The 26,242-nt window shown below is 41.6% G+C and overlaps 1 protein-coding gene across 18 annotated transcripts in view; it reads right to left on the bottom strand.

Moving 5' to 3' along the window:
• HYDIN (HYDIN axonemal central pair apparatus protein) overlaps positions 1-26,242 on the bottom strand; it is a 443,907-nt gene that overhangs the window by 122,405 nt on the left and 295,260 nt on the right. For all 18 annotated transcript variants that reach the window (XR_007514557.1, XR_007514558.1, XR_007514559.1 and 15 more), the window contains 5 exons: positions 17,005-17,184; positions 14,956-15,129; positions 10,793-10,966; positions 6,478-6,692; positions 4,892-5,029 (listed from right to left, as the gene is read on the bottom strand). Coding sequence is in view for 15 of the 18 variants with exons in the window: in XM_049863606.1 (XP_049719563.1) it covers positions 4,892-5,029; positions 6,478-6,692; positions 10,793-10,966; positions 14,956-15,129; positions 17,005-17,184 (881 nt within the window). In the remaining 3 variants the exon portion in view is untranslated. The remainder of the gene's footprint in view (positions 1-4,891; positions 5,030-6,477; positions 6,693-10,792; positions 10,967-14,955; positions 15,130-17,004; positions 17,185-26,242) is intronic.

Raw genomic sequence — 26,242 nt, 5'->3', positions numbered from 1 at the left:
TCCTTCCTTATCCTTTCTCATGGATTTAACTTTAAAGTCTATTTTGTCAGAAATTAATATTGCCACTCCTGCTCTTTTTTGATTGTTGTTTGCTTGATGTATTTTTTTCCATCCTTTGAGTTTTAGTTTGTTTGTGTCTCTAAGTCTAAGGTGTATCTCTTGAAGGCAGCATATAGACGGATCTTGTTTTTTAATCCATTCTGCCACTCTCTGTCCCTTTATTGGTGCATTTAGTCCATTTACATTCAGGGTAATTATAGATAGTTACGAATTTAGTGCTGTCATTTCGATGTCTTTTTTGTGTGTTGTTGACAGTTTCTTTTTCCCACTTGATTTTATGTGCTGAGTAGATTTTCTTTATATATTGTCCTTTCCTCATATTTGTTGTTGTTGATTTTGTTTCTGCTGAGTCTCTATTTTTCCCTTGTATTTTATTTTGATGTGTAGGATAGTTTGTCTCCTTTGTGGTTACCTTATTATTTACCTCTACTTTTCTAAATTGAAAACTAAATATATTTCTTTATATCGCCGTATCTTCCTCTCCATATGGAGGGTGTATGATTACATTTCTTAGTCCCTCTTTATTATTTTAATGTTGTCTTCTTTTATATAATAACATCACTGTTACCCTGTTTGGGGCTTTTTTTTTTTTTTTAAATAATCTTGCTTTGTTTTTTTGGATTTCCCTGTCTGGGTTGACTTCTGGTTGCTCTGCCCAGTGTTCTAGTCTTGGGTTGATACCTATCACTGATTTTCTAACCAAAGAACTCCCTTTAGTATTTTCTGTAGTTTTGGTTTGGTTTTTACGAATTCCCTAAACTTGTGTTTATCTGGAAATGTCTTAATTTCCCCTTCATATTTAAGAGACAGTTTTGCTTGATATATGATTCTTGGCAGGCAATTTTTTTCCTTCAATTTTTTAAATATGTCATCCCATTGCCTTCTTGCCTGCATGGTTTCTGCCGAGTAGTCTGAGTTTACTCTTACTGGCTCTCCTTTGTAGGTGATTTTTGTTTATCCCTCGCCGCTCTTATAATTCTCTCTTTATCTTTGGTTTGGGCAAGTTTGATTATAATATGTCTTGGTGACTTTCTTTTAACATCTACCTTATGTGGAATTCGATGAGCATCTTGGATAGATATCTTGTCATCTTTCATGATATCAGGGAAGTTTTCTGCCAACAAAGCTTTCACAATTCTCTCTGTATTTTCTGTTATCCCTCTCTTTTCTGGTACTCCAATCACTCGTAGGTTATTTCTCTTGAGAGAGTCCCACATGATTCTTAAGGTTTCTCCATTTTTTTAAATTCTTTTATCTGATTTTTCTTCAGATATATTAGTGCCAAGCAATTTATCTTCGAGTTCAGAAATTCTAGCTTCTACTTGCTCAATTCTGTTCCTCTGACTTTCTATTGAGTTGTCTACTTCTGTAATTTTATTGTTAAGCTTCTGAATTTCTGATTGCTGTCTGTCTATGGATTTTTCCAGCTTATTAAACTTTTCATTATGTTCCTGAGTAATCTTTCTAATTTCTTCAATTGCTTTATCTGTGTGTTCCTTGGCTTGTTCTGCGTATAGTCTCATTTCCTTCCTGATGTCTTAAAGGGTTCTGTATATTAAACTTTTATATTCTGCATCTGGTAATTCCAGGAATGCACTTTCATCTAGAACATCCCTGGATTCTTTATTTTGAGAGCCTGTTGAGGTGATCATGGTCTGTTTCTTTATGTGACTTGATATTGACTGTTGTCTCTGACCCATCAATAAGTTATTGTATTAGTTTATGCTTGCTTACTGTGTCGTACCTGCTTGCTTTGTTTTGTTTTGGTATACCCCTATGGGTTGCTTGAGTGAGCTAGCTTGATTATTTTTGCCTTTAAAGCTCTGGTGTCCTGTCCCCAGCTGGCTAGAGCTGTTATCAGGTATATCAGTCTAGGAGTCCATTCAGTTTTCTTGTATGAATTCAGCTCAGGTTTCCAGGTAGCTGATGATCAAGTGTGTGGTACAGGTTCTGTCCTACAGTCTTAGAGGGGCAGGGGTGATTGGTGTATATACCGGTATCTGATTGCAGCAGGGGGTTACACTCTGAACAAGGCAGGGAGCTGGGAACTGACCCCCAAGTGTCTCTGAGGAAAGCACGTCTTTGTTCCCCAGAGCACGCAGGTGGGGGGGTTCTGCAGACGGACCATGGGCACCCAAATTTTTTGGTTGTAAGGACTGGGAGGTACCAGTTATCTTTGGACCCCTGTCATGGGTGGCTGGGTGCCCTGAGTGGAGCTATAGTCCTTAGGTCCCTGATGTGGGTAGGTGAGGACCTTGTTGAATAGGCAAAGCAATGTCAAACGTCAAACAGCCACCTTTCCACCGCACAACTGAAATGGTTGGAGTCTGCCAACAAGGGCCTATTCTCCCGAAATAGGCCCACACAGGTCCATGCAGAAGGGAAAGGTACTCAAAGTCCAGAGACGGTTTATGCCTGGACAGGAGCTGCTTCTGTCCTGAGCTTCCCCGGTTATTGGAGCTAGCAGATTATCTTTTCCCCAAATGCAATTTTTTTTCCTTCCCCAAGGCTGGGAGGATGGCTCTAGGTGCTCAACAGTGCCTATCTCAGGCCCAGGGAATTCAGAAGCTGAAGCCGGTTTGTGGGTGCAGTGCAGGGGTGCGTTAAAATATATGCAAGTACTTAGTTTTTCCTGTGAGCGCCGTTCTCCTCAGGTTCCAGAGCTGTGAGTAGGCTGTGTGGCTGGCTGCTTCTCCCTGAGGAAACTGCAGCCAAACGCTACTACCAGCCTGCCGTTGCCACCGCTCCGGGAATGGTGCCTGAGGGCTCCTCGTGATTCAGGTCCGGTAACTCCTCTCTGCTTCTGAATGGTCTCTTCTTCCCCCTGCTCCTCAGTTAATTTTCTAAGCTTGCCTTTGAAGCTCAGGGCTCCCAGCTTGTCACAAATATACTCGTTTCACTTGTTTTTCTTCAGGTCTGTTATGTAAAGAGGGCTTGCTGGAAGCGTCTATTTTGCCATCTTGGCTCCGCTCAAATCTATTCTTGAGATGGTCTCTAAATTCAGGTAGGATATGTATTTTTTTTATCCTCAATGTTGTATCCTCAATGTTGTACTTTGGCTCTCTGGACTTGCTCTAATTTTCTTCATTTTCAACTTGAACTTAAATATGAGTAACCGATAGTCTGATTCGCTGTCGGCCCCTGACCTTGTTCTGACTGATGATATTGAGATTTTCCATCACCTCTTTCCACAGATGTAGTTGATTTGATTTCTGTGTATTCCATCTGGCGAGGTCCATGTGTACAGTCACCCTTTATGTTGGGGAAAAAAGGTCTTTGCAATGACGAATTCTTTGGTCTTGGAAAATTCAATCATGCAGTCTCTGGCTTCGTTTCTATCACCAAGGCCATGTTTTCCAACTAGTGATTCTTCTTCTTCATTTCCAACTTTTGCATTCTAATCAGCAGTAATTATCAGTTCATCTTGATTGCATGTTCAATCGATTTCAGACTCAGAAATTGGTAAAAATCTTCCATTCCTTCAACTTTGGCCTTAGTGGTTGGTGGATAAATTTGCATAATAGTCGTATTAACTGGTCTTCCTTGTAGGCATATGGATATTATCCTATCACTGACAGTGTACTTCAGGATAGATCTTGAAATGCAACACCATTCCTCTTCAAGTTGTCGTTCCTGGCATAGTAGATCATATGATTGTCTGATTCAAAATGACCAAAACCAGTCCATTGCAGTTCACTAATGCCTAGGACATTGATCTTTATGTGCTCCATTTTTGACAATTTCCAATTTTCCTAGTTCATACTTTGTACATTCCAAGTTCTGATTATTTATGGATGTTTGCAGCTGTTTCTTCTCATTTTGAATCATGCCACATCAGCAAATGAAGGTCCCAGAAGCTTGACTCCATCCACGCCATTAAGGTCAACTCTACTTTGAGGTGGCAGCTCTTCCCCAGTCGTATTTTGAGTGCCTTCCAACTTGAGGCGCTCATCTCCCGGCACTGTATCAGACACTGTTCTGCTGCTATTCATAAAGTTTTCACTGGCTAATTCTTCTCAGAAGTAGACCGCCAGGTCCTTCTTCCTAGTCTTAGTCTGGAAGCTCAGCTGAAACCTGTCTGCCATGGGTGACCCTGCTGGTATGGGTGGCATAGCTTCCAGCATCACAGCAACACACGAGCCCCCACGGTATGACAAACTGACACACATAGGGGTTAATTGTATAGCATGTATTTAAAAAGACAAAATTAAAAAAACTAAAACTGGAAACAGCATTATTGTATTTCTGACTGTAAAAGCAATGTCATTGTAAAAATAATTCAGAAATGTATAAAGACTAGAAATTTGTAATCCTGCTACCCAAAGATAACCTCAATTAATGTGTACTTTTTACAATGTATGTATAATACATTTAAAAATATATTCTAGAAATGCAATTGTGCTTTACATACGATTCATAATTTGCTTTTTCCACTTAATAAAATACTCGGAAAATATTTCTTCAACAATAAACATAGGTCTAAATGATAATTTTTAATGGTAATTTCATTATAATTTCTAACGTACCACTGTAGGGCTGTACCATGACTCTATTTTCATATGTACAACCTTCTGCTCTCTGGTCCTGTAAGAAGATGAATGGCTTCAGGTGCAGCCTGGGCCAGAGTCAGGACTGACAAGAGTTGTCAAAAGGGTAAGTACATAAATGACCACTGAAGATGGAAAACCCCATCTTTCCTCTCCACGGCTCCTGGGCTCTGAGCTGCTTGGAGTGGGCTATCTATGGCCTAGAATCTCAGTTCACTCAAGGGGATAGTGTGTGAGTATGTCAAGCCCTGCAAGAAACTTCATATATGGGGGAGTGGATGCACCTGTATTCGCTCGGCCAGGATCTGCACAAGTAGCTCCTCAGGGAGCACACAGCTCATCAGCCCAGTCTCGCCTCCGATGCTGACACTGACACTGAGCCGGCGCTGGGTGGGCCCGAAGGGTTGAGGGCTGGAGGAAATCTGTGGAGAGGGAGAAGGATCAAGGGTCAGAATCTAGCTTTGCATCTCAACAAATCCTACACACCTATAAGCCATGTGACCTCCAGAAAATCATATAGCCTCTCTGGGCCTCATCTGTAAAATGGGGATTATAATACCTATCTTCTTTAAAAATTGGTGTATGCATCAAACGGGAATTTTGTGGAAAGTGCTTTATACATATACACTAACTGCACATATTTGTTTATTCATTCAACAGATATTTACTGAGCACCTCCAATGCACCAGATATCCCTCCAGATTCTAGGGATTCAACAACAGACAAGGCTGATGATGCTGTTACCTGTGTGGTGCTCACATGCTAATGGGGGGACAGAAAGAAGAAGGGCACATTAATATACAAATCAGTGCTATAATTTCTGATAGTAAAAAGTTCTAGGGAAAAAATAGACTGGGTAAGGGAATGAGGAGCAATGACAGAGTTGGGGGATGGCTCTTCAGAGAGGGTGGTCACATTACCCGGGTAATGTGAAAGGATGAGCTAAGATTGAGGGAAGAGCCTTTCAGAGAGTGGAGAGCAAGTTCCCTCAATATGAGTGTACTTGGAGGCATTTGGAGGAACACACAGGGGGCCACTGTAGCTGGAACTGAAAGAGGAAGGAGGGAGAGGGTCAGGCTTAGAGTCGAATAGAGTCAGGGCCAGAATATGCAGGGCCTTGTAGGCCATGGCAAAGAATAGATTTTATTCCAAGACTTATAGGAAGTCACTGGTAGGTTTCATGCGGACAAATGATCTGATTTTTATTTTTAAAAGACTCCTCTACCTCCTGCGTGAGGCAACAAGAATGGAAGAAAGAAGACCAGTTAGAAAGGTATTGCTGTGATCAAAGCAATAGCAATGGCAATGGCAGCAGGGATGAGGATGGCAGTGGTGCAAATGGGGAGAAGCGGCTGATCCTGGGTGTATTCTGGAAGTAGAGCCAATAGGACTTGGGATGGGATGAGAGAGAAAGCTAGGCATCAAGGACAGGTCCTAGGGTAACTTGAGCAACTAAGAAAATAATGAGGCTATTACCAAGGGAAGAACAGGTTGGGTTGTGTGTGTGTGTGTGTGTGTGTGTGTGCGTGTAAGCATGAGCCACTTTTTGGACATACAAACTTTGAGATGCCTCTAAGCCAGGGCAGATTGCAGGGTCCACTTGAGATTGAGATTGGTGGTCTTAGGTTTAAATTGAGGCTATGAGGAGAGCTGAGTGTTTTTCTCCAGCTCCGTTCAGCCACTTTGCATGGAGTAGTTGGGGCACTGGGGTCCAGGGCTGAACACCTGCTGAACTAGTTATGATGATGCAGGGTCAGTAGCACGCCTTCCCCGAGAGGGCACCATAGGAATGAAGTGCTCCGACCTCGCTGCCAGATACTGGGAAGAAGGAAGAGTCCCCACCTTCCTTCCTGAGGACCCTGAATTGTACCTGTGGTGTTTCAGATGGGTGCAGATGATGCTGCTTCTGAGACCCAGAGCCATGGCTCTCCGCCTTGTTTTTGCCGATCAGTACACTCCCACGCAAATTCTTTCCAGGTTTCGTTTCGGGAGTTGCCAGAGTGGATTCTGAAGTGAACTTGCCCAAGGCCTCGTTGCTCAGTCGTGTTTGTCCTGTGATGTTTGGGTTCAAAGTAGTCTCCTGGGCTATAAGGAGAGGATGAGTTTTTATTAAACATCATCTTTGGATGATAAGGAAATAACAGTGGGGATGGGATGCTGACACCAAGTGTGGTTCTATTAGGGAATACGAAGCCTTCTCTATCTGCAGCCAGCAGAGCTGGGCAGGGAGCAAAGGCATTGCCCACCAAGATTAGATGATGGGTCAGTGGGAGCCTGACTCAGGGCCCAGGGCTCTTCACGCCTCATCTGCCCAGTAGATCCCAGGTTAATGTGTGTCCACTTTATCTTCCAGCCCAGAGAGTAACGATTTCTGAAACTGCTGGCATATTACAGCCTGGCCTTGGAAACCTCATACCTGACCATTTGTGGCTCTAGGCAGTGTCTTGGGGAGGCATTCTCTGCTTCCTCAGCAGAGCCCCCAAACTAAGTCAGAACAGCGTGCCTGGTAGCAGACACAGCTTCAGGATAAATTTCTTCTCTACACCTCTTGGCCCCCCTGCCAGCCATATTGCCACCCCTAAGCACTCCTCCCCATGCAGAAGTTCCCTTTCAGAATCAATGGTTGATGTAATTATTTAAAGGGGTTTTCATGACAGACTTCAGAAAAAACCCTTGTTAGAGTGCCTTTTTTCTTTTTTTTAAATTTTTATTGTGCTTTAAGTGAAAGTTTACAAACCAAGTCAGTCTCTCATACAAAAACTTATATACACCTTGCTTTTTTTATACACTCCTAGTTGCTCTCCCTCTAATGAGACAGCACACTCCTTCCCTCCACTCTCTATTTTCATGTCCATTCAGCAAGCTTCTGACCCCCTCTGCCCTCTCATCTCTTTTCCAGACAGGAGCTGCCCACATAGTCTCATGTGTCTACTTGATCCAAGAAGCTCACTCTTCACCAGTATCATTTTCTATCCCATAGTCCAGTCTAATCCCTGTCTGAAGAGTTGGCTTTGGGAATGGTTCCTGTCTTGGGCTAACAGAAGGTCTGGGGACCTTGACCTCTGGAGTCCTTCTAGTCTCAGTCAGACCACTAAGTCTGGTCTTTTTACAAGAATTTGGGTTCTGCATCCCACTGCTCTCCTGTTCCCTCAGGGGTTCTCTGTTGTGTTCCCTCTCAGGGCCATCATCGGTTGTAGCCAGGCACCATCTAGTTCTTCTGGTCTCAGGCTGATGTAGTCTCTGGTTTATGTGGCCCTTTCTGTCTCTTGGGCTCATAATTACCTTGTGTCCTTGGTGTTCGTTAAAGTGCCTTTGACTTTTATGATAAACTCCTGCCATCCCCTAGCCCTCAACCCCGCCCCCACCAAGTCAAGTCCTGTCTTATCCTGTCCTCTGGGACTCTGACTCCTCTGAGATAGGGCTTGCATTCCTGAAGGAGAACAGGGTGCACTACTGGCAAGATGGGGTGATGGAGTTGTTTGCCAGGCAGCTCCCACATTTCTCTAGCTCTCAGGGAGACTCATTCATACTCATGACTCCTTGACAACCATTTCAGCAAATAAGCCACCAGAATTCCCTTGAGAGCTGTTGCTGTAACTTACTCTCAACTCTCTTTGTCTTTTCATATGCTCCCTCCACTCCTCCCCCAGGAGCCCATTTAGATACAAGGACTCCATAGTGTCTGCCCCAATTCTGGAATTGATTCCATGCCTTGTCACCCCAGATCCCTCCAGGCTCTGTCCCACCTCCTTTGGAATCATTTACACCAGTAATCTGGCCTTGTAGTGGAGCCCCGGTGGCACAGTAGTTAAGGGGTGCCAACTAAGAGGTCAGCGGTTTGAACCCACAAGCTGCTCTGCAGGAGAAAGATGTGGCAATCTGTGTCTGTAAAGATGACAGCCTTGGAAAACCTATGGGGGCAGTTCTACTCTGTCCTACAGGGTTGCTATGAGTCAGAATTGACCCAGAGGCAATGGGGTTGTCTTTTTTTTTTTTTTGAATCTTGCCTTGATAAAGACTGCTCCTGGCCTCCTGCCACACTGATACCTGTTCACCTCCCTGGCCCCTACCAGGCCTTCCCCGGTTACTGTATAATCTCTTCTATGGTCTCCATGTGTCTCTAACCTTCCTCTGCTCATGGCAATGGCATCATTCCTCCATATCTTTAAAAAAAAGGTCTTCCAGATACACCCCTAATGAAAGTTTTCATTTGACCCTTCATTGCTTTCAAGATATCACTTTATCTCTTCTCTTTACTTCACTACCAAATTTCTCTGAACAGTGGTCTAGACCAGCCCTGTCCAATAAACACATGTATGTAATTTAAAATTTTCTAGTAGGCACATTAAAAGAGTAAAAGCTAATTTTAATAATATATTTTATTTAATCCAATATATCTAAAATACTATTATTCTACCATGAAAACAACATATAAAAATCATTATATATGATGTTAATTTTGTAGTCTTGTATTCCTACTACATCTTTATAATCTAATGTGGATTGTATACTTGCAGTGCATCTCAATTCAGCCTAACCATATTTTAGGTGCTCAGTAGCCCTACGTGGCTAGTGGCTACAACATGGGATATGCAGGCGTAGACTTACCACTTCTAGAAACTTTAATACAGACTGTGTAAGTTTGGACCTAACCTCTCCACTGGAAGGGCTCTAGTATCACCAGTGACCCCTGAACTGCTCAATATAGCTGTTGTCTTCTCAGGGCTTTCTACTTGAGCTTTCAGCAGTCTTCAAGTATATTCATTTATTGATTCAATATGTTTTTCTAAATCTTGATTATGTGTGTAAAACTAACACAAATCCCTGCCCTCTGAAGCTTACCTTCTAGTTGGGGGAGATAGGCAATAAAATACCTTCTAGTTGGGGGAGATAGGCAATAAAATAAGTAAATAGCATATTAACCAGTGCTAAGGACTTAAAAAAAAAATTAATTTTTTTAAGGACTATGGGAAACCCCGGTGGCATAGTGGTTAAGTGCTAAGGCTGCTAACCAGAGGGTCAGCAGGTCGAATCCACCAGGCGCTCCTTGGAAACTCTATGGGGCAGTTCTACTCTGTCCTGTAGGGTCACTATGAGTCGGAATCAACTTGACGACACTGGGTTTGGTTTTTGGTTGCTAAGGACTATGAGAAAAATAATAAAAATGATTCAGCTCTGTGCAGGTGCTCTGCTTTGTAGTCGATCTATTTTCCTCCTGAGTAGCTGTCTCCTGCCCTGGAGGTGCTCAGATGAATGCATGGAGCCAAGTTTCTCAACCTCTGGCAGGTAGACCACACCAGTCCTCACTAGTACAGAGTGTCAAAGCTTCAGTTCACTTTCCTCTCCAGCAAACTTTCTCTTCCTCCAGTGTTCTCTATCCTGGTAACTAATGCTACTCTCCTTCCTGTGTCTGTGGCTACAAATGTTGGCATGGCCATCTTACTGCCTCCCACTCCTTCAAGTCCCCACCATGCAGGTGAACACCGGGTCAGCTGGTACCATCCATTTATCTTTAGTGTCGCTATTGCTTCCTTTATGAGACATAACAAAAGCTACTTTTCTACTGTGACTCTGACCATTTCTTCCATAATGTGAAAACTGCCCCAAGGCCTCTTTTCTTACAAAATAAAACCCAAACACAACTATGATTGGTTTTTATCTGCCTTCCCATTCCTAGTTTACTGTCAGTTTCCCTGCTTTCTTAGTCTGGGATGTCCTTGTTCCCATCTTTGCCGATCAACATTCTCTTGCTCCTTCAAAGTCCATGTAAATGCAATATTTCCCTGAAAACTTCCACAAATCACCCTTGTTGGAACTCTTCCATCCCATAGTTGCTCTTTTTCACAGAATCTGATACTTCTGTTGCAACATTTGTTTTTCTCTTTCTGAAGGAGCACATGTCTGCTCCCCCAGCCCCTTGAGGATGTTGGCCCTCCAGAGGTGTGGACCACATCTTACTCAATGCTTTATTCCTGATAGTACCACGTGCATGCCTACCTCGGGCAGGGCAGGAGGGCTATATATGCTTGGTGAAGAGAATTATCTGGGCTACTGAGTTGGCACCATGCTATAAATAAACCTTCAATGGGGCTGTAGGGAACAGCTCAGCAGAAGGAAGAGAAAAGATGGGCGTTATCAGTGGGGTGCCAGCCAACGGACCACAGAAAGAGAAAATGGGCTCTTACCAGACTCCTCTCCTTCCTTTATGGACTGCTCAATGGCGGCCTTGATGCAGAGCTCACGGGCGCGGATGCCTGGGATGTTGTTCCCGTCGGAGATGGCTTCTAGCACGATGGAGTCAATGCTCAAGCAGGCTGCACTGTAGTACTTGGCCAGGCTGATAGCGGTGGCAGACTTTCCTAGAGAAAAGTCAAAGGGTTAAATTTCATGTTTGCTCACTCTGAGTCCTAGACAGGAGTTTCTAGAATAGAGGTTGCTGCAAAGTGATCTCTCCAGCTGCTCTGCCTCCAAGTCTCACATGCAGCAGAGGTGGTGGTGGGAAAGAGAAGGAAGACCAGAGCCAGGAGTCAGGACCCCAGATGCTGGTCCTAATCCTATCACTGTGTGGGGTATGCTGTGGTGACCCATATCCTCTCTTGGTTTTCTTTTCAGTTTAAAAAGTAAGTCTACCAGATGATCTTCAAAATACCGTCTCTCTTACTATCTCTAAGGTGAAGGCTTTTTGGTCTTAAAAATAACTTGATTTTTTTTCTCATTTCAAAATACTTGCTCATTACAAAAAAAGCAGAAAATTCAGAAATAAGAGACAAGAGAAAAGATAAACAGATCCACAATCCACTCACCAGAGACATTACTTTAGCATGTGGTTTTTGAGAATGCGTATGTGAGTATTTTATTTATATTTCTTTTTTACAAAAAAGAAATGGGTTGTATGGTCAGCTAAATAATGGCTCCCCAACCCAACGATGTCCATGTCCTAATCCGCAGAACCTGTGAGTGTTATCTTACATAAAGGGACTTTGTAGATATGATCAGCTTAAGGATCTTGAGATGGGAAGGTTATTCTGGATTCTTCGGCGGGCCCGATATAAGCACAGGGGTCCTTACAAGAGGGAGGCAGGAGGGTCAGAGCCAGAAAAGGTGATGTGATGATGAAAGCAGAGGGAGAAAGATTGGGAGATGCTGTGCTGATATCTTTAAAGATGGAGGAGGGGCCACAAGCCAGCGAATAGGCAGTCTCATGGTTAAGCGCACAAATGCTAACAGAAAGATTGACAGTTTGATTCCACCCAGCAGCTTCACGGGAGAAAGACTTGGCAATCTGTTCCTAAAACCCTAGAAAACCCTATGGGGCAGTTCTACTCTGTCACATGGCATCACCAGAAGTTGAAATCGACTTGTTGGAACCTAACTACAACAACAGAAGCTAGAAAAGACAAGGAAACAGATTCTCTCTAGCGCCTCCAGAAGAAACTGAGCCCTGCCAACTTACTTTAGATTTCTGATCTCCAGAAATGTAAGAGAATAAGTCTGTGTTGCTTTAAGCTACTAAGTTTGTGGCAATTTGTTATAGCACTGATAGGAAACTCATGCAGGTTTTAAACCGTCAGGATGGCATTTTCCTCACTTAAAACAATATATCATGAACACTTTTATGCTCATTCAATATACTTCTGTGATGCTGGTTTTAATGGTGATATAATTCACTTTCTGAATGTACTATGGTTTATTTAACCACTCTGCCATATTGAATACTTCAATTGCTCCCAATTTTTTGTGATGGTAAGCAATGCTTCAGTGAACATTTTCACAGTTAATCTTTGTCTGCATCATTAATTATTTTTCCTAAGATAAAATTTTAGAAGTAACATTGCCAGGTCAAAAGGTTTGCATATATATATTTTCTCCATCTTTAATTTAATGCCTTGGATTTTTCTCTAACATTTTAATGCTTTTAAATTATTAAAGGAATACAAGTTCAAAAAAATTCAGATATGTACACATTAAAAATGAGATTCTTCCCTTTTTTCTAACCCTGTATCTCTGAGGTCATCAGTTTAACAGTTTGAGGATGATCCTTTGGTACATCAATTTTAAACAAGACAGTTGTTTATTGCCTCCAAAAATTATATGTGCCAACTTTAACATAAAGCCAAAAGGAGCAAATCACCTACTCTGTACAGTCTGATTTTGATACAAACTGCCAAACTGTTCTCTGTGAATATTCTTTGAAGACTGTCTTTGCTGTAGTCTATGTGCCATGGTTGGCTACTCTGTGTAAGCTTTTTATCTGCAGATGAAAGCGGGTGAACTCTACCCTAGAATGGGGCTTAGTGGCTCCTTCCAGGTCAAGTACACTTTCAGGGTGAACATGCCTGCTGTCTTAAATTTCTGCTGATCCGTTATTGTTTGCTCAGCATACCTCATGCTGCAATGCAGAAATGGCCATGAGCTCCTGGGGGTGGCGGGGTCTTGAAACCAAAAACCAAACCCACTGCTGTCGAGTTGATTCCGACTCATAGTGACCCTATAGGACAGAGTAGAACTGCCCCATAGAGTTTCCAAGGAGTGCCTGGCAGATATGAACTGCCGACCTCTTTGTTAGCAGCTGTAGCACTTAACCATTACACCACCAGGGTTTCTGCGGTGGGGTCTTTAAGGCATTTAAAATCACATCCTTACTTGCCTTGTTTGATTTCCACCTGTTCCCCCAAAATCTGGCCTTATATCTTTTAGGTTCTGGTCTACGGTTCCTCAGACTGTGGGTTCAAGGGAGGAAGTCATGAATTGTCACATATTTAAAGATTCCTAGGGCCTCTCACAGTGATTAGAACATAGAAAATGCTCCAAAAATGTTTTCAGTAGGAGTGACAGTAATTGGCTCATGTAAGGAATTGAACTGTGTCCCCCCAAAATCTGTGTCAACTTGGCTAGGCCATGATTCCCAGTATTGTGTCATTGTCCTCCATTTTGTGATCTGATGTAATTTTCCTATGTGTTATAAATCCTGATCTCTGCCTATGGTTAATGAGGCAAGATTAGGTTACATTAAAGAGGATTAGGGCGGGATGCAACACCCTTACTCACCCTTACTCAGCCTGATCATGGGGACCTCATTATTACCAAGCAAGAAGTGCCAGGAACTTTGGACTCAGGGTCCCTGCACTGAGAAGTTCCTAGACCACGGCAAGATTGATGAAAAAGACTTTCCCCTAGAGCCATCAGAGACAGGAAGCCTTCCCCTGGAGCTGGCACCCTGAATTCAGATTTCTAGGTTCCTAAACTGTGACAGAATAAATTCATTTGTTGAAGCCAACCACTTGTGGTATTTCTGTTATAGCAGCACTAGATAACTAAGACAAGTCAGAAAAAGATTTCATAGTCCTTTGAGTAAGCTGGAGCTAAGAAAATTGCAGGCCCTTTCACTCTGCCACTTACTAGCTTTGGGAAATGTCCTCAGATTTCTCTCAAGTTTAACTTCCTGAGGTGGGGACTATCAAACTTTCTTCACTGGGTGATTGTGAGGTTTAAACAGAGAAATGGATGGAAGGAGTTTTGTAAACTGTAAGCCAATATGTAAGCTTAAGATCTTGTTCATTGTAGGTGACTTTGCCCCTTCTGGGTTTAGGGTGAAGTTGCTGTGTGTAACTTTCGGAGGCAATAAGGGACTCTTTTGTTAAAGAATGGTTCACTTCTTGCTTGGTTTACTGTTAGCAACACATTCCTTCAGACTACTGAGTGGAATGTGATTAGAGGTTTTGTTTTTTTCCAATGGATTTCAAATTCCAGATATGGTTATAATTAACAATGACAATTAATTATCATCATCATCGTAATAATGATAATAATGACAACAGCTTTTTGAGTATTTATCATGTGCCAAGTACTAGGCTGGAAACCCTGGTGGCGTAGTGGTTAAGTGATATGGCTGCTAACCAAAGGGTCGGCAGTTCAAATCCGCCAGACACTCCTTGGAAACCCTATGGGGCAGTTCCACCCTGCCCTATAGGGTCGCTATGAGTCGGAATCGACTCAACAGCACTGGGTTTGGTTTTTTTTTGTAAGTACTAGGCTAAACATTCGATAGGAATGCTCTCATTTAATTCTCATGTCTACACTATATACTGCTAATACTTTACAATGAAGGAAAGGGAGCACAGAGAATTTAAGGAACCTCCCTAAAGGCACAGAGCTGGTGCGAGGACTGACATGGGGTTGCTGGACTCTAGGGTACATGCTTGTAAACACTCTGTTATGCTGTTTCTCAAATGAAATTGCTAGTATCTCTCCTGCTCACGAAGCTGATGTTGTTATTCTGGAAGTCAGGGAGCTTCTGGAGGAGACATGGCATCCCTGGTCTTTACCTACCCCCAGGGTTGTCCATTACCTGAGAAGGGTGTCCCGTGGACAATAATAGCGATGCCCTTCCGGCTCTTGGCCAGGCGGCCTTCTGCAGAAATGTCAATGCCCAGGTGGCGGGCGATGGCCTTGCTCACTGGGTTGTCTTCTACTTCTCCAACCTCCTCCATGGAGTGGCTGTCGATGCTCTGTATCTGGTCAGCTGCAAATTAAAAACATACATGTGCATATGCATGTATGTGTACATACCCAGAACTTACATGGATTCTGATGGAAACGGGAAAGACATTTTCTTTTTAAACACTGTTGTTATAAAATGACAAATGTGATCTGCTGCAAATGTTGCAGTGGTCCACACTCCCTGTAGTGTATGAGAGTGCCCTTTTGGCTAATAATTTGTCCACGGCTACTAAAATTGAAAATACAGATACTCTGATTCTAATTCCATTTTTTGGGAAATCTCTCTTGTTGAAAATAGAAAGGCCATTTGTGTGGAGACGCTTAGTTCAGGAGTGTAGTGACAAAATGGTTAAATAAATGATGGCATATTTATATTTTGGAATTAAAATACTGTAGTAGCTATTTTAATAGCTACTAAAAAAACCCCACAACGTTTTGTTGTGGGTTTTTTTTTAATAGCTATTAAAATAATGATTTAAATCAGATGTTGGCAAACTACAGCCCAGAGGGAAATCTGTCCTGCTGCTTGTTTTTGTAAATAAAGCTTTATTGGTCCACAACCATTGTCTATGCATTATCTATGGCTGCTTTCATATTACAAAGGCAGAGCTGAGTAGTTGTAGCAGAGACTGCATGGCCCGCAAAACTTAAAATACTTACGGTCTGGCCTCTTAACAGAAAACAGTATGCTGATCCCTCGTTTAGATGACCAAGTGTTGGCCTGAAAGGCTGTCTATGGTGGGAAAGAGCAAGCTGCTGTGTACTGTCTCTATACATGCATGTACGTAACAAAATACATATGGTCACTCCAAACACATGCACAATGTTTTAATAATGCAACTGGGATTATACTCTAAATTTTGTTCTGCAACTTGATTTTTCATGTAATATGACTTGAACATCTTCCTATTCACTTGAAAACACATCTAGCTTGTTCTTTATTAATAACTGCTAAATTATTTCATTCTATGGATTTCTCATAATTTAACTAGCTCCCTACTGATGGGCATTTAGGTGGTTTCTAGTTTTTTCCATCCTTAGTATCACGGTGTGCCTCTTCTCTGTAGGATGTCTGGGGCTCGATCTGGGAGAGCCCAGAGACTGAGGACAGTAGCAGAGCGAGGAAAGGTGGTCACTTAGGGGCAGGTCAGAAAAACCAAAATGGATTGGACATGAGGCACAAATTTCTGTACTTCAATCCCAGTTTCGCCATCACACACTCTTGCCTTACTTTACTGACCTTGTTGACGAGGGCTAAGAATGACAACTTAACTAAACTCTTTAAAGAGCTCATTAGTCTTGCTGATGCCTCCTACTCCTTGAGAGGGGAAAATGACAAGGTTGCTTATGTTTTAATGCGTGGCAAATGAATGGCCCAGTGAACCCAGTTTTGCAGAATCTGATTTTCCATATATGGTTTAAATGTCTTTTTTAACTTGGGCCAGACGAATGCCAGGAAGTGGGCCCACAAAGCTGGGAGGTCAAACTATACATACCAATTTGTAGTCTGCTGGGGGGTTACCTACATAGTCCAATTGGAGGGACACTGGGAAGAATGGCACCCCTGAAATGTTTCTCGGAACCCCCCAGCCGCTGCTGCCCAGTCTCCTGGAATTCTAGCATTAAAGACTCAGGCCTTTGAGTTAATATTTAGACCAGTCAAAATGCAGATAATTGTGGCAAGAAGAATATATTTTATGTTAAGTACTTCAGTATATTTCTGTGCTTATCTTCTAGCATGAGTGGGTATGTCAGGGCTGGGGCTGGGCTGGGGTGGGGAGCCAGTGCCAGGAGACTCTGAGGATACATTTTATGGAGAAAGGTGAAAAGACATTGAATTGCTTTTCCAATTCTACTTAGAAGGAGCTGGTACCAAAACATTAAAATGCTTGGTTACTTTGAAACATGATTTTTTCCAAGCTCTCGTCATTGTCATCTTCATCTGGGTAGGTTTTGGATTCGACCATAGGGATGTGCTGTTCTTCCAGGTTGGACGTGACAGAAATTCCTCGGCTGAGTGAGGTCCTTTTCGTGCTGGCCGAAGTTCCCTGGTCTGATGAGGGCCCGTCTTCGTCTTCTGCCAGGGAGCAAGAGATGAAAACACAGAGAGGAGGTGGGATAAGGGAAAGAGAGTCAGAAAAGGAAAGAAAGATAGACCTGGTTAACATCACCTTAGACTAGCCAAACAAAATAAACACAAACTGCAGTTAGTCAGCTGTTAAAAAGTTCCTCTGCCCAGAAAGTTTCTGTATTTTATTATTATTTTTTTAAAGCAAAAAGAAAGTTTTATTTGGCATGTATTCAAAAGTGCAGAAGTAGGAAGAGGACAAGCATCCTGCCAGAGCTGATGTCTGCCTGAATCCAAGGAAGGAAGAACGTCACAGAACCCGAGGAAGGAGGAACATCACAGAATCGTCAGTGTGTATTAACGTCACAAATGGATAAAATCATTGAAAGCTTTTCATCGATTGGCTAAAAACTGCTAGATCACCATGACTCTACATTAAAAATTTTTTTTTCGTTATGCTTTAAGAGAAAGTTTACAAATCAAGCCGGACTCTCACACAAAAACTTATAAACACCGGGCTGTATACTCCTAATTGCTCTCCCCCTAATGAGACAGCATACTCCTTCCCTCCACTCTCTCTTGTTGTGTCCATCTGGCCAGCTTCTGACCCCCTCTACCCTCTCATCTCCCCTTGAGACAGGAGGTGCTAACATAGTCTCATGTGTCTACTTGATCCAAGAAGCTCATTCTTCACCAGTATCATTTTCTAACCCATAGTCCAGTACAAACCCTGTCTGAAGAGTTGGCTTTGGGAATGGTTCCTGTCTTGGGCTAACAGAAGGTCTGGGGACCATGATCTCCGGGGTCATTCTAGTCTCACTCAGACCATTAAGTCTGGTCTTCTTATGAGAATTTGGGGTCTGCATCCCACTGCTCTCCTGTTCCCTCAGGGGTTCTCTGTTGTGTTCCCTGTCAAGGCAGTCATCGGTTGTAGCCAGGCACCATCTAGTTCTTCTGGTCTCAGGCTGAGGTAGTTTCTGCTTTATGTGGTCCTTTCTGCCTCTTGGACTCATACTTACCTTGTGTCTTTGGTGTTCTTCATGCTCCTTTGATCCAGGTAGGTTGAGATCAATTGATGCATCTTAGATGGCTGCTTGCTATTGTTTAAGACCCCAGATGCCACTCTTCAAAGTGGGATGCAGAATGTTTTCTTAATAGATTTTATCATGCCAATTGACTTAGATGTCTCCTGAAACCATGGTCCCCAAACCCCCGCCCCTGCTATGCTGGCCTTTGAAGCATTCAGTTTATTCAGGAAGCTTCTTTGCTCTTGGTTTAGTTCAGTTGTGCTGACCTCTTCTGTATTGTGTGGTCTTTCCCTTCACCTAAAATAGTTCTTATCTACTAATTAGTGAAAACTCATCTCTCTCCCTCTTCCCCCCTCTCGTAACCATCAAAGAATATTCTCTTCTCTTGTTTATTTCTCGTGTTCTTATAATAGTGGTCTCATACAATATTTGTCCTTTTGCAACTGACTAATTTCACTCAGCATGATGCCTTCCAGATTCCTCCATGTTATGAAATGTTTCACGGATTCATCACTGTTCTTTTTCGATGCATAATATTCCATTGTGTAAATATACCATAATTTATTTATTCATTCATCTGTTGATGGGCACCTTGGTTGCTTCTATCTTTTTGCCTTTGTAAACAGTGCTGCAATGAACATGGGTGTGCATATATCTGTTTGTGTAAGGCTCTTATTTCTCTAGGATATATCCCAAGGAGTGGGATTGCTGGATCATATGGTAGTTCTATTTCTAGTTTTTTAAGGAAGTGCCAAATCGATTTCCAAGGTGGTTGTACCATTTTACATTCCCACCAGCAGTGTATAAATGTTCCAGTCGCTCCACAACCTCCAACATTTATTATTTTGTGTTTTTTGGATTAATGCCAGCCTTGTTGGAGTGAGATGAAATCTCATTGCAGTTTTGATTTGCATTTCTCTAATGGCTAATGATTGTGAGCATTTCTGAGGAAGTGCCTGTTCATATCCTTTGCCCATTTTTTAATTGTGTTGTCTTTTTTGTAGTTGAGTTTTGCACTGTCATGTAGATTTTAGAGATCAGACGCTGATCGGAAATGTCACAGCTGAAAACTTTTTCCTAGTCTGTAGGTAATCTTTTTACTCTTCTGGTAAAGTCTTTGGATGAGCATAGGTGTTTGATTTTTAGGAGCTCCCAGTTATCTAGTTTCTCTTCTACATTGTTAGTAATGTTTTGTATACTGTTTATGCCAGGTATTAGGCTCCTAGCATCGTCCCTATTTTTTCTTCCATGATCTTTATTATATTAGATTTTATATTTAGGTCTTTGATCCATTTTGAGTTCGTTTTTGTGCATGGTGTGAGGTATGGGTCTTGTTTCATTTTTTTGCAAGTGGATATCCATTTATGCCAGCACCATTTGTTAAAGAGACTGTCTTTTCCCCATTTAACTGACTTTGGGTGTTTTTCAAATATCAGCTGTTCATATGTGGATGGATTTATGTCCAGATTATCAATTCTGTTCCATTGGTCTATGTATCTGTTGTTGTACCAGTACCAGACTGTTTTGACTACTGTGGTGGTATAATAGGTTCTAAAATCAGGTAGAGTGAGGCCTCCCACTTTATTCTTCTTTTTCAACAATGCTTTACTTATCTGGGGCCTCTTTCCCTTCCATTTGAAGTTGGTGATTTGTTTCTCCATCTCATTAAGAAATGTCATTGGAATTTGGATCAGAATTGCATTGCATCTATGGATCACTTTTGGTAGAAGAGACATTTTTATAATGTTAAGTCATCCTATCCATGAGCAAGGTGTGTTTTTTCCACTTACGTAGGTGTCTTTTGGTTTCTTTCAGTAGAGTCTTGTAGTTTTCTTTGTATAGGTCTTTTACATCTCTGGTAAGATTTATTCCTAAGTATTTTATCTTCTTGGGGACTACTGTAAATGGCATTGATTTGGTGATTTCCTCTTCGATGTTCTCTTTGTTAGTGCAGAGGAATCCAACTGATTTTTGTATGTTTATCTTTTATTCTGATATTTTGCTGAACTCTTCTTTTAGCTTCAGTAGTTTTCTTGAGGATTCTTTAGGGTTTTCTGTGTATAAGATTATGTCATCTGCAAATAGAAATACTATTAGTTCTTCCTTACTAATGTGGATGCCCTTTATTTCTTTATCTAGGCTAATTGCTCTGGCTGGGACCTCCAGCACAATGTTAAATAAGAGTGGTGATACAGGGCATCCTTGTCTTGTTCCCGATCTCAAGGGGAATGCCTTCAGACTCCCACCATTTAGGATCATGTTGGCTTTTGGCTTTTTATAAATGCCCTTTATTATGTTGAGGAATTTTCCTTCTACTCCTATTTTGCCAAGAGTTTTTATCATGAATGGGTGTTGAACTTGCTCAAATGCCTTTTCTGCATCAGTTGATAAGATCATGTGGTTCTTTTATTTATATGATGGACTACATTAATTGTTCTTCTAATGTTGAACCATCCCTGCATACCTGGTATGAATCCTACTTGGTCATGGTGAATTATTTTTTTGATATGTTGTTGAATTCTATTGGCTAGAATTTTGTTGAGGATTTCTGCATCTAAGTTCATGAGGGATATAGGTCTGTAATTTTCTTTTTTTTGTGGTGTCTTTACCTGGATTTGGTATCAGGGATATGGTGGCTTCATAAAATGAGTTTGGGAGTATTCTGTCCTTTTCTATGTTCTGAAATACCTTTAGTAGTAATGGTGTTAATTCTTCTCTGAAAGTTTGGTAGAACTATGCACTGAAGCTGTCTAGGCCAGGGCTCTTTTTTGTTGGGAGTGTTTTGAATACCTTTTCAATCTCTTCTTTTGTTGTGGGTCTATTTCGTTGTTCTACCTCTGTTTGTGTTACTTTCGGTAGGTAGTGTGTTTCTAGGAATTCATCCATTTCTTCTAGGTTTTCAAATTTGTTACAGTACAATTTTTCATAGTAATCTGATATGATTCTTTTACTTTCAGTTGGGTCTGTTGTAACATCACCCATCTCATTTCTTATTCGGGTTATTTGCTTCTTCTGTTTTTCTTTTGTCAGTTTAGCCAATGGTTTATCAATTTTGTTAATTTTTTCAAAGTACCAGCTTTTGGTCTTGTTAATTCTTTCAGTTGTTTTTCTGTTTTCTATTTCATTTAGTTCTGCTCTAATTTTTATTATTTCCTTTCTTCTATTGCCTGAGGGTTTCTTTTGTTGCTTTCTTTCTATTTGTTCAAGTTGTAGGGATAATTCTTTGATTTTGGTCCTTTCTTCCTTTTGTATGTATGCATTTATTGATATAAATTGACCTGTGAGCATTGCTTTCAATGTGTCCCAAAGCTTCTGATAGGAAGTGTTTTCATTCTCACTGGATTCTCTGAATTTCTTTATTCCATCCTTAATGTGTTCTATAACCCAGTCTTTTTTGAGCAGGGTATTGTTCAGTTTCCAAGTGTTTGATTTCTTTTCCCTGCTTTTTCTGTTATTGATTTCCACTTTTATGGCCTTATGGTCAGAGAAGATGCTTTGTAATATTTCAGTGTTTTGTATTCTGCTGAGGCTTGCATTATGACTTAATACGTGGTCTATTCTAGAGAATGTTCCATGTGCACTAGAAAAGAAAGTATACTTGGCTGCTGTTGGGTGATGTGTTCTCTATATGTCTATATGTCTATAAGGTTGAGTTGGTTGATTGTGGCATTCAGATCTTCTGTGTCTTTACTGAGCTTCTTTCTGATGTCCTGTCCTTCATAGAAAGTGGTGTGTTGAAGTCTCCTCCTATAATCGTGGAGCTGTCTATCTCACTTTTCAATGCTCATAGTTTGTTTTATGTATCTTGCAGCCCTGTCATTGGTTGCATAAATATTTAACATGGTTATATCCTCCTGGTATATTGTCCCTTTAATCATTATATAGTGTCCTTCCTCATCCTTTGTGGTGGATTTAATTTTAAAGTCCTGCTCTTTTTTGCTTGTTGTTTGCTTGATATTTTTTTTCCATCTTTGAGTTTTAGTTTGTTTGTGTCTTTAAGTCTAAGGTGTGTCGCTTGTAGCAGCATATAGATGGATCATTTTTGTAATCCATTCTGCCACTTGCTGTGCAGTGGCAGAATTTAGTGCATTTAGTTCATTAACATTCCACGTAATTATGGATAGGTATGAGTTTAGTGGTGTCATTTTGATGTCTTTTTTTGTGTGTTGTTGACAGCTTCTTTTTCCCATTTAATTTTTATGTGCTGAGTAGTTTATCTTTATATATTGTCTTTTCCTCTTATTTGTTGCTGATTTTGTTTCCGGTGAGTCTCTATTTTTTTCTTGTATTTTATTTAGATGAGTAGTATAGTCTCCTTTGTGGTTACCTTAATTTTTACCCCTATTTTTCTAAATTTAAACCTAACTTTTATTTCTTTATATCACTGTCTTCCTCTCCATATGAAAGATCTATGACTACATTTCTTAGTTCTTCTTTATTACTTTAATATTGTCCTCTTTTACATAATGACATCACTGTTTCCCTGTTTTGAGCATTTTTTTATCTTGATTTATTTTTATGATTTCCCTGTCTGGGTTAACATCTGGTTTACTCTGTCCAGTATTCTAGTCTTGGGTTGATGGCTGATATTATTGATTTTCTAATAAAAAAACTCCCTTTAGTAGTTCTTGTAGTTTTGGTTTGGTTTTTACGAATTCCTTAAATTTCTGTTTATCTGGAAATATCTTTAATATCCCCCTCATAATTAAGAGACACTTTTGCTGGATATATGATTCTTGGCTGGCAATTTTTTTCCTTCAATGCTTTATATAAGTCATCCCATTGCCTTCTTGCCTGCATGGTTTCTGCCGAGTATTCCAAGCTTAATCTTATTAACTCTCATTTTTAGGTGACTTTTTGTTTATCCCTAGCTGCTGTTAAAGTTCTCTCTTTATCTTTGGTTTTGGCAAGTTTGATTATAATATGTCTTGGTGACTTTCTTTTGAGATCTACCTTATGTGGAGTTTGATGAGCATCTTGGATTGATATCTTCTCATCTTTCATGATATCAGGGAAGCTTTCTGCCAACAAATCTTCAACAATTGTCCCTGTATTTTCTGTTATCCCTCCCTGTTATGGTACTCCAATCACTCATAGGTTATTTCTCTTGATAGAGTCCCACATGATTCTTAAGGTTTCTTCATTTTTAAAAATTCTTTTATCTGATTTTTCTTCAAATATATTGGTGCCAGGTGCTTTATCTTCAAGGTCACCAATTCTTCCTTCCACTTGCTTGATTCTGCTCCTCTGACTTTCTTTGGAATTGTCTAATTCTGTAATTTTACTGTTAATCTTCTGAATTTCTGATTGCTATCTCTCTATGGATTCTTGCAGCTTATTAAATTTTTCATTATGTTCTTGAATAACCTTTTTAGTTTCTTCAACTGTTTTATCTCTGTGTTCCTTGGCTTGTTCTGCATATTGCCTGATCTCCTTTGTGATGTCTTGAAGAGTTTTGTATATTAATCTTTTGAATTCTGCATCTGGTAATTCCAGGACGACACCTTCAACCAGAAGATCCTTTGATTCTCTGTTTTGGGAGCTTATTAAAGCAATCATGGTCTGTTTCTTTACGTGGTTTGATATTGACTGTTGTCTCCAAGCCATCTATAAGTTATTGTATTAGTTTATTTTATGTTTGCTTACTATATCCTAATTTCTTGCTTCGTTTTGTTTTGATATGCCCAATTGAGTTGCTTCAGTGAGCTAGCTTGATTATTTTTGCCTTTCGAATTCTGACCTCCTTTCTTTAGATGGCTAGGGCTGTTATCAGGTATATGAGCTTATGAGCCCATTCACTTTTCTTGTGTGGATTCAGCTCAGGTGTCCAGGTATCTGATCATCAAGTGTGTGGTACAGGCTCTGTCCTACAGTCTCAGAGGGGCAGGGGTGTTTGATGTAGGTACTGGTATGTGTTTGCAGCAGGGGTGCACACTCTGAATAAGGCAGGGGGCTGAGAACCATCCTCCAAGTGTCTCTGAGGATAACATGTCCCTGTTCCCTAGAGCATACAGGTGGGTGGGTTCTGCAGACGGACCATGGTCACCCATGGTCCCACTTTTGGTTGTAAGGACTGGGAGTTACCAGTTATCCTTGGATCCCTGTTGCGGGTGGCTGGGTGACGTGAGTCGAGCCACCAGTCCTTAGGCTCCTGAAGTGGGTAGGTGAGGACCCTGTTTAATAGGCAAAGCAGTGTCAAACAGCAAACACCCATTTCTCCACTGCACAGCTTAAATAGTTTCAGTCTGCCAGCAAGGGCTTATTCTCCTGAAATAGGCCCACAAATGTCCATGCAGGGGAGGAAGGTATTTAAAGTCCACAGACCGTTTACGCCTGGACAGGAGACACTTCTGTCCTGAGCTCCCCCGGTTAGTGGAGCTGGCAAATTATCTTTTCCCCCTGTTGTGAATTTACTTTTTCTCCAAGGCCGGGAGCATGGCTCAGGGTGCTCAAATGGGCTTATCTATGGCCCAGGGAAATCAACAGCCACTGAAGCTGGCTTGGAGGCAGGGGGCATGGTAGAATATATGCAAGTACTTAGCTTTTGCCGAGAGCACTGTTCTTCTCTGGTTCCGCAGGTGTGAGTAGGCTGTGCAGCTGGCTGCTTCTCCCTGAGGAAACTGTAGCCTAATGCTACCACTAGCCCGGTGCAGCCATTCCTGGGAATGGTGCCTGAGGGATCATGACATTTCAGGTCTGGTAATTCCTCTCTGCTTCTGAACCGTCTCTCCCTCCCCCTGCCATTCAGTCTGTTTTCTAACTTTGCCTTTGATGTTCAGGGCTCCTAGCTTGTCATAAATACAATTGTTTCATGTGATTTTTTGGGATCGCTGGAAGCATCTAGACATTCCACCATCTTGGCCCTGCCTCTCTATTTTATAATTTTTAATACCAAAATTATATGTTAGCTTCAGAAAATTTGGAAACTTCAGAAAAACAAAAACTATAAAGTTCAGCTGCAATTCCACTGTCACCATTTCTTTGTAATTTTTAAAAAGTAAACTTGGGATCATATTATACGTACAAACTTGTAGTCTGATTTCCCCCTTAATTTATAACGAACAATCCCCCATGTCATTGTTAAGCACATTTACATTTTGTCAGCCTAGCACCCTCTCATTGCCCCAACTCCACAGGGCTTCAGTAGGGTCAGTGGGCTGTGATTATACAAGGTGGCTCCCCTGCCCAAAGAGACAGTCAGCTGCAGGTACCTGGCCGGTATGGGCCAAGGCATCCTCTCTATCTGGAAGCTGGAGCTTGAGAGGCTGCAGCTTTCCTATGAGTGAAGAGACATGACTGGAGCTGCTGGCCTGCCCTGGCCATGTTCTGGGAAGCAAGAAGGGTGGTTTATGATGTGAGATGAGAAAGTACAGATGCTCAGAAAGAAGCACTGGTGAGAAGCAGAGGTATGCCTCCTGGGTCCCCCCCTTACTGGTTCTGCTCCAGGGCATCTTCTGTGGGCCAAACAGAGAAACCCACTACCCCCACTACCTGTGGTGTGTAAGGGCTGGGGTGCCTCTGCCTTCATATGGCCCTTGGTACACTGAGCCTCTAGTAGCTCCCTGCCTTGGCCCACTGGACTGTCCTCAGTATAATGTCTACGCGCCCCAGCCTGGAAGCTCTCTCGGGCAAGGGGCCTGGTTTCATTGATCTTTTTTCCAGCACTTTAGCTCAGTGCTTGTAACATAGGGAGTGCTCAATGCACGTGATGATAATGGCCGGGGTGCAGATTTCTCTCATCTCCTTTTATGCCAAACTAGCATTCTCTGGCTAGCTTCTTTTTCCTTGAGAGACAGCAAGACAGGCCAAGGGTGTGAGAAAAGAATTCCAATTCACTCCTTCCCTCATATAGTACCTATTTCCTGGGTACAGCAATGTATCTGGTGCTGTTCCAAGTACTGGGTTTACAAGTAGGGGCTTCTCTTCCACTGGGGGAGACATGTATAAAGAAAATAACTGCACATGTGACAACTGTTCCACAGAAGAACAGAGCAAATAAGAGCAGTGTCAGTGCATCTCCAGGAGCAGAGAGGCAGGAA

Source organism: Elephas maximus, chromosome 21 (genome assembly GCF_024166365.1).
Source record: "Elephas maximus indicus isolate mEleMax1 chromosome 21, mEleMax1 primary haplotype, whole genome shotgun sequence".
In the NCBI taxonomy this organism is placed as follows: domain Eukaryota; kingdom Metazoa; phylum Chordata; class Mammalia; order Proboscidea; family Elephantidae; genus Elephas; species Elephas maximus.
Note: the sequence above shows the minus strand (reverse complement) of the source record. Positions and strands in the feature narration are given on the sequence as shown.